The sequence below is a fragment of the Polypterus senegalus genome, chromosome 11 (genome assembly GCF_016835505.1).
Source record: "Polypterus senegalus isolate Bchr_013 chromosome 11, ASM1683550v1, whole genome shotgun sequence".
Classification (NCBI taxonomy): Eukaryota; Metazoa; Chordata; class Cladistia; order Polypteriformes; family Polypteridae; genus Polypterus; species Polypterus senegalus.
The window spans coordinates 19,012,296-19,024,295 of NC_053164.1; the positions used below are offsets into that span (position 1 = coordinate 19,012,296).

The 12,000-nt window shown below is 40.1% G+C and overlaps 1 protein-coding gene across 3 annotated transcripts in view; it reads right to left on the reverse strand.

The window, feature by feature from the left end:
* Positions 1 to 12,000, reverse strand: part of dpf1 (D4, zinc and double PHD fingers family 1) — a 358,128-nt gene that overhangs the window by 221,954 nt on the left and 124,174 nt on the right. For all 3 annotated transcript variants that reach the window (XM_039768120.1, XM_039768121.1, XM_039768118.1), the window contains exons 4-5: positions 4,762 to 4,869; positions 1,958 to 2,085 (exon numbers count right to left, since the gene is read on the reverse strand). In XM_039768120.1, coding sequence (XP_039624054.1) covers positions 1,958 to 2,085; positions 4,762 to 4,869 — 236 coding nt within the window. The remainder of the gene's footprint in view (positions 1 to 1,957; positions 2,086 to 4,761; positions 4,870 to 12,000) is intronic.

Genomic DNA, 12,000 nt, shown 5'->3' on the forward strand with positions numbered 1-12,000 from the left:
ATACTTTATTAATCCCAAGGGGAATTATTATTATTATTATTTAATTTAATATTGTTTTGGGTTTTTTTTTGTATCAGTATACTGCAGCTGGATTATGTGAATTTCCCATTGGGATTAATAAAGTATCTATCTATCTATCTATCTATCTATCTATCTATCTATCTATCTATCTATCTATTATATACTGCCTTTCATATCTATCTATCTATCTATCTATCTATCTATCTATCTATCTATCTATTATATACTGCCTTTCATATCTATCTATCTATCTATCTATCTATCTATCTATTATATACTGCCTTTCATATCTATCTATCTATCTATCTATCTATCTATCTATCTATCTATCTATCTATCTATCTATCTATCTATCTATTATATACTGCCTTTCATATCTATCTATCTATCTATCTATCTATCTATCTATCTATCTATCTATCTATCTATCTATCTATCATATAGTGCCTTTCATATCTATCTATCTATCTATCTATCTATCTATCTATCTATCTATCTATCTATCTATCTATCTATCTATCTATCTATCTAAAAGAGTGCTGCATCCCTCTGAAAGACTTTTTACAATTTTTGACTTTTCAGAGTCAGTTAAATCTCTTTTTTGGCCCATTTTGCCCGAGGAAAACTAGCTGCCTAATAATTCTGCACACCTTGATATAGGGTGTTGATCTCCTTAGGCCACATCCTCCCTCATTACACAAATACACATCACCTGACGTGCTTAAATCCAATAAGCATTCAAGTTAATACAGCTTGGAGCTGGAATATATGCATAAAAATGATAATATGGTCAAAATAATCACTTGCCTAATAATTTTGCACACAGTGTAAGGCAACAATTGAGACTGGAACAATAGTTTTGAGACCCGGCATTGTCTTCTGATCGGTGTAACAAAAGGAGGTTGGGTTTGTGGAAATAACAGTCCCCTGGAAAGAAAACATGGAGCCAGTCTATGAGGAGAAGAAGAAGGTGAGATGTGTGGATCTGGTGATCCGGTACAGGGAGAGCAGCTGGAAGGCATCAACCTACCCGGTGGAAGTTGGCTGCCAGGGCTTTGTGGGCCTTTCGACTAGAAGTTTTCTTAGGAATATTGGACTGTTAGGAGGCAAACTGAGGAAGGCACTAAAGAAAATGGTGGAAGAAGCAGAGAAAGCCAGTTTATATTTCAAGGCTGGGGTACTAAACAGGGTGACGAGAGTGGTATGAGACAACAACAACATCTATGTCCAGTTGCAAGGACTGGCAGGGAGACGTCTCTGATCACTGCCCCACTACCCATGAGATGTTCCGGGATTATAAAGGCAAAACATCTGAAAAGGGTGGCTACGGACTGGAGATATGGCACTGGTGTAAATGTGTGGCAGGCAGCAATGCTATGCAGGATGAACATGTACCTGTGTTTATTAGCTGGATTCTCTTCTAATTGTAAAGGAGGTCTCTGTGACATGACATATGAAATAATCAGTGCTTCTCTGTTTGTTCAGTTGAACATTTTTCAGGTTATGGGAGTTACTAAGGGCCATGCGGTGGAATTTGCGTCCACCGTTGGCAATGTGCCTCATTTTAAGATGATCAGATTCCTGCCCTAAAGCCTTTCTGTCACACAATCTTGTGGTGCCCACTCCCTAGGCAAGTCTGGGTGCTGGACCGCTGCTCCTTCAAGGGGAGTTTCAGCCTTGCCAGGTCAGGACACTCTGAGGAGAGGACAGGACAGGAGTTGGATACACGGAGAATGAACTGTCAGATATGACCCATCTTTATTTGTTTTGTTTATGTGGGATTGTATAAGTAGTCCATAAAAGAAGTCAGTCATTTCTAACTGTCTACAGTGCTGGTATGAAATGTTATTATATACAGTACATATGACCTGAATAAGAACACTGATTCAACAAGAGAGGACCCACTTATCACCAAGCAGGTCAGTGCTGCACTCACCTGGCATTCACTCATACTCTCTTCATCTTTCATCTCCACCTTTTTCTCCAGGGACTCGGAACTGAGCAGAGATTCCAATACAGGCCCCTCCGGGAGAGCGTTCTCCTTCTTCAGAACCGTTTCACAGTCTGCAAGTACAGGATAAGGGACAGCCTGATGAGCGATGGGTAGATAAGACAGGACTGCCTAAAAGACGAGCAGAATAACTCTCCTTCAAAGTAAATGGCCCCCGCACTCCTAAACTAGCACTAGCACCACCTCACTTCCTGCAGTTGAAACTCAAGAAAGCAGTACATTCCTTAAAAAAAAAAAAAACATCAATTATTTAAACAAATATGGGCTCTACTGCATCAACACAGCAACAAATGCGCTAGGCGGGTTATTATGTAATGTGATACATTATTAAAGCTGCCTTGCTTTAGAACATTAGCACAGGTGAAATGAGGGGGAAAAAGTGATGTCTGCTCCAAGCTATCCATCACTGTGCCCTCCAGTGCAAATCACTCACAACATCAAATCAAATAATTCTAACTGCCCTTTATGGACCCTACAATTGACCCCCCGCTACAAAACACATCCTGACCCCGTCCAGCTCACTCCTGTTCACCAGTTTACTGTTCCTTTTATCAGCTCTTCTTCTGATCTACACATAGATAGATAGATAGATAGATAGATGTGAAAATTACTATATAATAGATAGATAGATAGATAGATATGAAAGACACTATACGATTTTTAATTGAATACTATTGTAAAAGCATTGCTCTTGTCAATTGTTTTATTATGCATCACATTTGTGCAAATAATGCAGCATTTTTTTATTTATTAGTAATTAAAGCTGGCATTCTACAAGCCATTTTGTTTTGTTTTTCATGCAATTGATAACACAGTTATCATAATAGTGCATATTGAAAAAGACAAATGTATGGAATATTAATTGATGTGTTTATGAATCTGAGTGATAACTATAAACTCCCAAGCAAATAATTGTGCAGGAGCAAGTCAGGCATGTGAACTAATAAAGAATACTGCAGGATAGACAGAGATAGTAACGGCTCTCGTTGCTTATGGGATGTTAGGGGAGTAATCAGTTGAAATTACTGAAAATGCAAAGGAAATTTAAAGACATGGAGCCTCCAGATGTTTTGGTAGGTGGGAAAAAATAAGCAGAAAGTGCATGATAGATAGATAGATAGACAGATAAGGAGGAAAGACACTATATGACAGATAGATAGAAATGAAATGCACTATATAATAGATAGATAGATAGATAGATAGATAGATAGATAGATAGATAGATAGATAGATAGATAGATATGAAAGGCACTTTATAATAGATAGATAGATAGATTTGAAAGGCACTATATAATAGATAGATAGATAGATAAGGAGGAAAGACACTATATGACAGATAGATAGAAATGAAATGCACTATATAATAGATAGATAGATAGATAGATGTGAAAATTACTATATAATAGATAGATAGATAGATGTGAAAGGCACTATATGATAGATAGATAGATAGATAGATAGATACGCAGCAAATGAATTTCTGGATTACAGCTCAGATACTCAGATGATCAAATGAATAATACAGCCTGTTGGCCTTGGATATCTGGATGAGAGCCTCCTGCAAGAGGCAAAAAATTGGTTTTGTGGACAACTGGGAGCTTTTCTGGGAGGAGCCGTGTTTTTCCAGACATGACAGCCTGCATTGGCCATGTGGCACATGTGTATGGGCGCCGTTCTCATCCCTACCACCTTCGCCATCACTTTCCCTACCTCTTTATATCTTAAATCATTCTTGGGGCAGATTGAAGACTTAAGTGCCAGCTTAAGTGAAAAATTAACGAAAATGCAACACAAACACTGACTTCATCAGTTTTAATGCAAGAGGATGACGACAGAAGAAGAGAAGAAGAGGGCCGCTAGGGTGGAGAAAAGGAGAGCTGCTCAGGAAACAGAAAGTGCATCAACCTCTGAGCAAACGAATGCTAAACGTACAGAGAAAGAGGAGGAAGACTAGGAATGTCAAGTCAAGTGTGTTCACTGCACGTTATCATGCAGTGCACAGTTACTGGTCTGAAAATAAAGAAAGATGAAGGTCTCAGGAATTCTCATCTGCTCAGGTGCACTAAACATTTTACCAGAGCTCTTGGAAAAGAGAAACTCCACAATTTCAGAAATGTCTGCTATTGCACAATGAGAGCAGCAACAAGCCATGGAATTAAAGAACGAGTTTAAATTAACAACAAGACTCAGCACCTAATTAAGCAACTGGTTGGAGTCTGAGGCCCTGACAATGTGAGGCTGGTCTTCTGTCGGCTTCCTCACTTCACATTTCATTTCTGTTTGGGTGCCGCTTAAGGAAAGAAATGAAGCAAATCAGAGGAATGATGAAGAAATTCAGGGGAACGAATCTTAAAAAACAAGTCAATTAAAATTAATTCAAAAGAAGTTAATTAGCAACAAAATCAGGTCACTTATCAAGAAAAGGGTTTAGAATGAAAACCTGTGGCCACTGCGGCCCTCCAGTACCAGAGTCTGAGAACCCTGGCAACATCAGCTAGCAATCATCCATGCATTGTGCACTCATTCTTGGAAGGACTCGTTCACGATGGGTCTACTTAGAATTGCCATTTAACCTAAAACACAGACACACATGATCCACTGAGGATTGTGGGAAGAAAACCCACACAGCCACAGGAAGAATGTGAATCCTCCACAGAGGCAATGGCCAAACTCAGAATATGAACCCAAGACACTGGGCCAACCGCCATTTCTTAACAATTAGCACTCACCAATTTTAAACTCACAGGGCCGCAGCCGAGGGTCTTCAAGGATGTTTAACCGCCTTTTCTTACGCCAGCAGCGGGCAGGGTAAGTGTAGATCTGTCCTGGAGCCAGTCCTGAGATCCATGCAAAAAGTAAAAACAAGTTAGAATATGGATACATAACATAGAATTCATGCATTTAAGTCAAGAGTTCATTACAATCAACTTCATTAAAGAGACAAATCTCAAATGTTTGTTGCAATGAGTTGTCATGAACTAGAAATTCCAAAGCATGTTGTCCCAAAAACATTTCCAAAAATGCCCACTAGAGGGGATATCACCCTTAAACCCCAACAAGTAATAGGGCAAACATAGAGTCTTTATAGATAAAAAGATTTATTCTTCACAAAACTGCTTGTAACAGACACTCTTCAGAATCACAAAAGACAAAAAAGGAGTTTTCTGTACCACCTTAGGCAATCCAAAGCAAACAGGTCCCAACACACATATACTGTGCAAAGAATCGTCCAAGTACACAGCAGAAGGTCAACAATCTAGAAATCCAATAAAATCAAATGAACAAAAAATCATTTCACCAGTCCCAGGGTACGTTCCAAATGAACCACAAGGGACTGTGGGAGACCCTCTGGATTTCTAGGGCAGAGAGCAGTTTCTGGAGGTGATTGTCAGGTGGCCCCGCCTTTTGGGGGACCACCCACAAAACACAAGGAACCGAACTCAGGCAGCTTACGTATACACAGTAAACAAAATCAAGAACAAGGAATGACGGACATAATCAATAAAAGTAACGTTAACATAAACGGCCCAAATCCAAGAAATCAAACATGAACAAAAGTGACATAAAACATGTTACATGGCATGAGTTCTATCTCAAAGTAAGAGTAGAATGCAGATACATTCATATTAGTAATGGACATAAAATCCTTATTTTTTACTAGCATTTTACAATATAATGAAGCTTAAAAATATTTGCTTAAATAGGATGGTCAATAACCCAGCTTCTTTCAGAGCCAGTCCCAAGAATGGATAAGTGGAGAAGGTTGGCATCAGGAAAGGCATCCGGCCATAAATATCACCCTGAAACCTATAAAACATTGAAGAAGACGAAGAAGAAGAAGAAGGAGGAGGCTTGTCAAAAACAGCAAATGATGTTGAGTGTTGGTTGTAGCTGGTATCTGACTAATGGGGCTTCTTAAAGATAAAGTTTTTGAAGGAAGTGTGCCTTGGAGAATTAAAAATCTCCCTTGAAGTCTGAAGCTAAGACGGTTGCCTTCAACAGGGTTAACCATGAAAATAGTAGACCATTGTGAAAGTTGCTGATCAAGTCATAATGTTAGAGAAGTTGTGAAATTTATTACAGGTCAAATTCCATTATAACGAACTCCCAGGGACCTAAAAAATATTTCATTATAACGATAATGAGATTCTGTATTTGTTACTATAGTGCTTTCTGTAACTTGCGCCCAGGCGTTTGCAATCATTTCAATAGCTTCTTTTGTCGTAATTTTAATCTCCTCCTGCCTACAAGTTATGCTGATGAGAATTTTTCTCAGCATTTCCTTGCAATAATACACTTTCCCGAAATGTGATTGCAGCGTCTGTGGAAGATTGTCTGTCCGTTGCCGGGGCAGTGCAAAAATAGGCTCATAGTGCTGCAGTGAAGTGACACAGAAGCAAATCATAAAAGATCGGGGTCGCGCTATAAGTCCCTGTCTTGCACCCCAAAACATGAGGCTTAGTCTCAGTACTTTAAGAAAACCAACTTTATTCACTTGAAACAGGAACGGCACACTTATTTATTGTAGCGTGATCTGCCACTCTTCCATACACAGACACAGCAGTCAGGCTGCATCACCCATCACCCGATATCTTTTCTGTTTGCTTTGGCGGAGAGACGCAGAATATCTTTGAGCCAGCTGTTGCCCCGACAACAGATAAACAGTCCTCCATAGATGCGGAGATCGGACTTTGCAACGCTCTTTGGTGTGTCGTCCAGTTAGAGGAGGTCCCAAGAGAGTTTACAAACCTCACGTTTTCTTGAATGAGTGCCGCATTAGTTTCTTAAACAGCATCACTGAACCACATTAAAACTGCTTTTTCGACGTCCTCAAATGCAGCAGTTCACATACGTTTGCAACCCAAGGATTTTTTTTCTTTTTTTGCTCAGTCTTTCAAGAAAGTTGACAGCGTCAATGGCTGAAATTATCGAATTTTTTTTTTTGCCGCAATCGAGAGCTGCAAAAATGTAAATGTTTTTTTTTGTAATATGAACTGTTATCATTTTTTCGTGTCTGCCGTTTCTATAGGAGGGTGACAATGAGTTCAATTCCAATGGATGTTTTTCTAAATGTTGACAAACAATAAGCAATAGGCGTCGCTGAAAACTGCAGGAAACAAAAAGGGCAAAAAAAACAGTATGAGGAAAGTTTGAAGAAAGAAAAAAAAATTACAATGTTTCTGTTTGGGGATCGTTGTGCACAACTGAGCTGCGGCCACCGAACTAGCTGCTCTGCGGATGATTCATTCAGGCATTTCAAGGTCTTTTGGGAACTTCATTGTAATGAAAGTATCTGCTGAATGTACTTCATAGTAACGAGATTTCTATAGACTTGCATCATATGGGAAACTGTCGGGACCATAAAAATACATGAAAATTTCGTTATAAAGACATTCGTTATAACGGAATTTGACCTGTAATATGCAGACAATGTGGCTGTGAGGTTGTTTTTAGCACACACAAGTAAACACTGAGTATGTGTAGGCACAATGACTTGCTGTGCCATGCTCTGGGAGCTCCTTTCCTCTTTCACTTATTTCTTGATCAGTGTGGAGGATGCAATCAACTGTCTGCTCCACAAGGCTTGTTCTCACTTGGAGAAAGCTGGCAGCACTGTGTTTTTTTGATGTCTCCCGTGCCTTCAGGACCATCCAGCCATCCCTTTTAAGAGGTAAACTCAGAGATATGCCTGTGGATGAGCGTGTGGTATCCCGGATAATGGACTATCTGCCAGGCAGACTGCAGTTTGTGAGACTGGGTGAGCAGCACTGGAGCACCACCACGTACAGACCTGTCTCCTGTTCTCTTCACTCTGCACACCTCTGACTACAAATACAACAGCAGGTCAGGCCACTGGCAGAACTTCTCAGAGTGTTGATAAGGGGGATGAGACAAAGGAGACGAGTCAGTTGTCTGCAACTCAACATCACCAAAACCAAGGAGCGCCTATACACTGAACTATTCAGTGAGGGATGTGAAGGGTCCACTTCAATATCAAGCATGGATGGGTCTCACAACACAGAAGAACTATATAAGAAACAGCAGAGCAGATTCCTTTTCTTAGGTGACATCCTTCACATGCTCTACTAATCTGTGATGACCAAAGTGGTGTGCTGGACTGGTAACATCACGTCAAGAGAGGCCCACCAAACGAAAAGATTAATTAAGAAGGCACGCTCAGTTTATGGGATGCTCTCTGAACCTACTGGAGATGTAAGTGGGCAGGAGAGTGAAGATAAAACTGACAGCCAGTTTTGTATGTAGTTTTCAATTTTCCTTCCATTTTGCATTTAATTATTAAGTATTATCATTGTCATTTTTTGTGTTTGCATTGCTATTATGCATTTTAGTTTATTCTCATGATTGTGGAGGTTTTGTGTATTTGTGCACAGCTGTGGCCATATTGTTTATGGTCGCTGTGGTCATTGCCAGTCTTGCCATACGCAGCATTCACGTTCCATCAGAGTTTTCAGAACTTGTGACGTTTCACTTTTTCATTTCATTTTTTTTTTTTTACATTTTATTGAATTTATTAAAATCAAATAACATTTCATACACATAACTCAAGTTTTACAAAAAAAAAACATAAAAGGTTCGAAACAAATCAACCCCCACCCCTGAGAAAGAGAGCTAGGCCAGCAATGTAAGACTTTATGCTAGTAAAGACAAATAAATAGATAAAATAATAAATGAATAAAGATAAATGGAGTAAAAAAGGGTTTCCTCACTTCATTTCAATGCATCACATAGGAGGGCGGCATGGTGGCGCAGTGGGTAGCACTGCTGCCTAGCAGTAAGGAGATCTGGGTTCGCTTCCTGGCTCTTCCCTGCGTGAAGTTTGCATGTTCTCCCCGTGTCTGCGTGGGTTTCCTCCCACAGTCCAAGGACATGCAGGTTAGGTGCATTGGCTAAATTGTCCCTAGTGTGTGCTTGGAGTGTGTGTGTGTGCCTTGTGGGGGGCTGGCGCCCTGCCCGGGGTTTGCTTCCTGCCTTGCGCCCTGTGTTGGCTGGGATTGACTCCAGGAGACCCCCCTGACCCTGTAGTTAGGATATAGCGGGTTGGATAATGGATGGATGGATTAAAAGCCAGAAGTCTGTATGACCATCAACATCAAGTGACTCCGTGAGAACCATAACTACAAAGAGGACTGTTTCATTTATGTGTGGTAGAATGCCCAGAGGGGACTGGGTGGTCCCGTGGCCTGGAACCCCTGTAGATTTCATTTTTTTTCTCCAGCCGTCTGAAGTTTTTTTTCTGTCCAACCTGGCCATCGGTCCTTACTCCTTTTCTATGTTAACTAATGTTGATTTATTTTGTTTTCTTATTGTGTCTTTTATTTTTCTATTCTTCATTATGTAAAGCACTTTGAGCTACTTTTTGCATGAAAATGTGCTATATAAATAAATGTTGTTGTTGTGGATGAAGACCCCCGTGACCCTGTAGTTAGGATATACCGGGTTGGATAATGGATGGATGGAGACCCCCGTGACCCAGTAGTTAGGATATAGCAGGTTGGATAATGGATGGAGGGCGGCACGGTGGCGCAGTGGTAGGGCTGCTGCCTCGCAGTTAGGAGACCCGGGTTCGCTTCCCGGGTCCTCCCTGCGTGGAGTTTGCATGTTCTCCCCGTGTCTGCGTGGGTTTCCTCCCACAGTCCAAAGACATGCAGGTTAGGTGGATTGGCGATTCTAAATTGGCCCTAGTGTGTGCTTGGTGTGTTTGTGTGTGTCCTGCGGTGGGTTGGCACCCTGCCCAGGATTGGTTCCTGCCTTGTGCCCTGGGTTGGCTCCAGCAGACCCCCGTGACCCTGTGTTCGGATTCAGCAGGTTAGACAATGGATGGATGGATGGATAATGGATGGTTGGAGACCCCCGTGACCCAGTAGTTAGGATATAGCGGGTTGGATAATGACTGACTGACTGCATCACATAATGCCATTTCTGTCTGACAAGGGATTTATGTTTTATTTTATGAAATTAGCCAAAATGAAAGTTCTGCATTCTGACACAACCCAGAGAAATAGGGTAGCACTGTTCTCTGCAAAGTATTTGAGTAGCTGACATGGAGACGAGGAGACAGGCTGAAGTGGTACAATAACACATCAATGAATGCATTTGGGAACTTCTCTAGTAAGCGTAACTGTCCTGATGAATTTTGAAATGACAAATAAAGTTTAACGATGTTGTCATGTTGGTGATTTTTTTTGACCCACTGATCTTGCAGACAGCCATTGCTTTCTTTGCAGTAGAGTCTGCAGTAAATTGACAACAGCTAAAATTGATAATCTCTCCAGTGCTTTGGCCTTGACTTACGTCAGTATGGAGTGTGAAGAACATACTAACAGAATGTAAACTAAAGTAAAGAAAATAATAACAGTGGAAATATAGTGTGAGACTTTGTGAGATATTTCTCTCAAGTCCAAGTCAAGTTGTAAGTCATCATTAAGCAGGACTGAGTCAAGTCAAGTCACGGTTTTTAAATATCGTTAAGCCAATCACAATCACTGAAGTTAAGACTCAAATTCAACTCGAGATAAATCATGTGACTCAAGTGATCAGTGAGCTCCTGGCCTGGTTTTCAATTATTCTGAGGCCTGTCTACCCCTTATGCCTTACTGGTATTGGTAAATAGGGTGGACACTCAGTGTAGATCAGCATGGTATAACTTGTAATTAAATGTCATTGAACATAAAATCCTCACAGTCCTGAGGGCCACTGCCTACAACGCCAACACTTGGTGCATAGCTGTAAGCAACTCTGGATTGGGTGCCAGTACACGTCTGAATGAGAACAAATAACTTCCATAATCCCATTGACTGGCTGACTGAAAATGTCCCTACCAGAAGAACATAGACATCTAAATAATGTAAGCGATTTAGAAAAGGCCCCTGCTGACAACTGAATAGAAGACTAAAAGTAAATGTAGAAATAATAGGCAACCCTGGAAAGAGTGGCAGTCCATCAAAGAGCCCACCAATGCACATACTGGGCCAATTTAGATAGATAGATAGATAGATAGATAGATAGATAGATAGATAGATAGATAGATAGATAGATATTAAATAATAGATAGATAGATAGATAGATAGATAGATAGATAGATAGATAGATAGATAGATAGATAGATAGATAGATAGATAGATAGATAGATAGATAGATAGATAGATAGATGGCAATTCCGTTTTCAATTTGTAATTATGTTTAGCAGATGAATTAATCTTCTTTATAACAAAGATATTATGATAGAGTTCCATGTCAAGAGGTCTGGAGGTCCATGAGAGAAGTGTGTGAGAATTGTCCAGGATGTCTATGAGGGAGTGAGGACTAGATAGATAGATAGATAGATAGATAGATAGATAGATAGATAGATAGATAGATAGATACAGTGGGATGCAAAAGTTTGGGCAACCTTGTTAATAGTCATTATTTTCCTGTATAAATCGTTGGTTGTTACGATAAAAATGTCAGTTAAATATATCATATAGGAGACACACACAGTGATATTTGAGAAGTGAAATGAAGTTTATTGGATTTACAGAAAGTGTGCAATAATTGTTCAAACAAAATCAGGCAGGTGCATAAATTTGGGCACCGTTGTCATTTTATTGATTCCAAAACTTTTAGAACTAATTATTGGAACTCAAATTGGCTTGGTAAGCTCAGTGACCCCTGACCTACATACACAGGTGAATCCTATAATGAGAAAGAGTATTTAAGGGGTCAATTGTAAGTTTTCCTCCTCCTTTAATTTTCTCTGAAGAGTAGCAACATGGGGGTCACAAAACAACTCTCAAATGACCTGAAGACAAAGATTGTTCACCATCATGGTTTAGAGGATGGATACAGAAAGCTGTCCCAGAGATTGAAGCTGTCTGTTTCCACAGTTAGGAACATATTGAGGAAATGGAAGACCACAGGCTCAGTTCAAGTTAAGGCTCGAAGTGGCAGACCAAGAAAGATTTCAGATA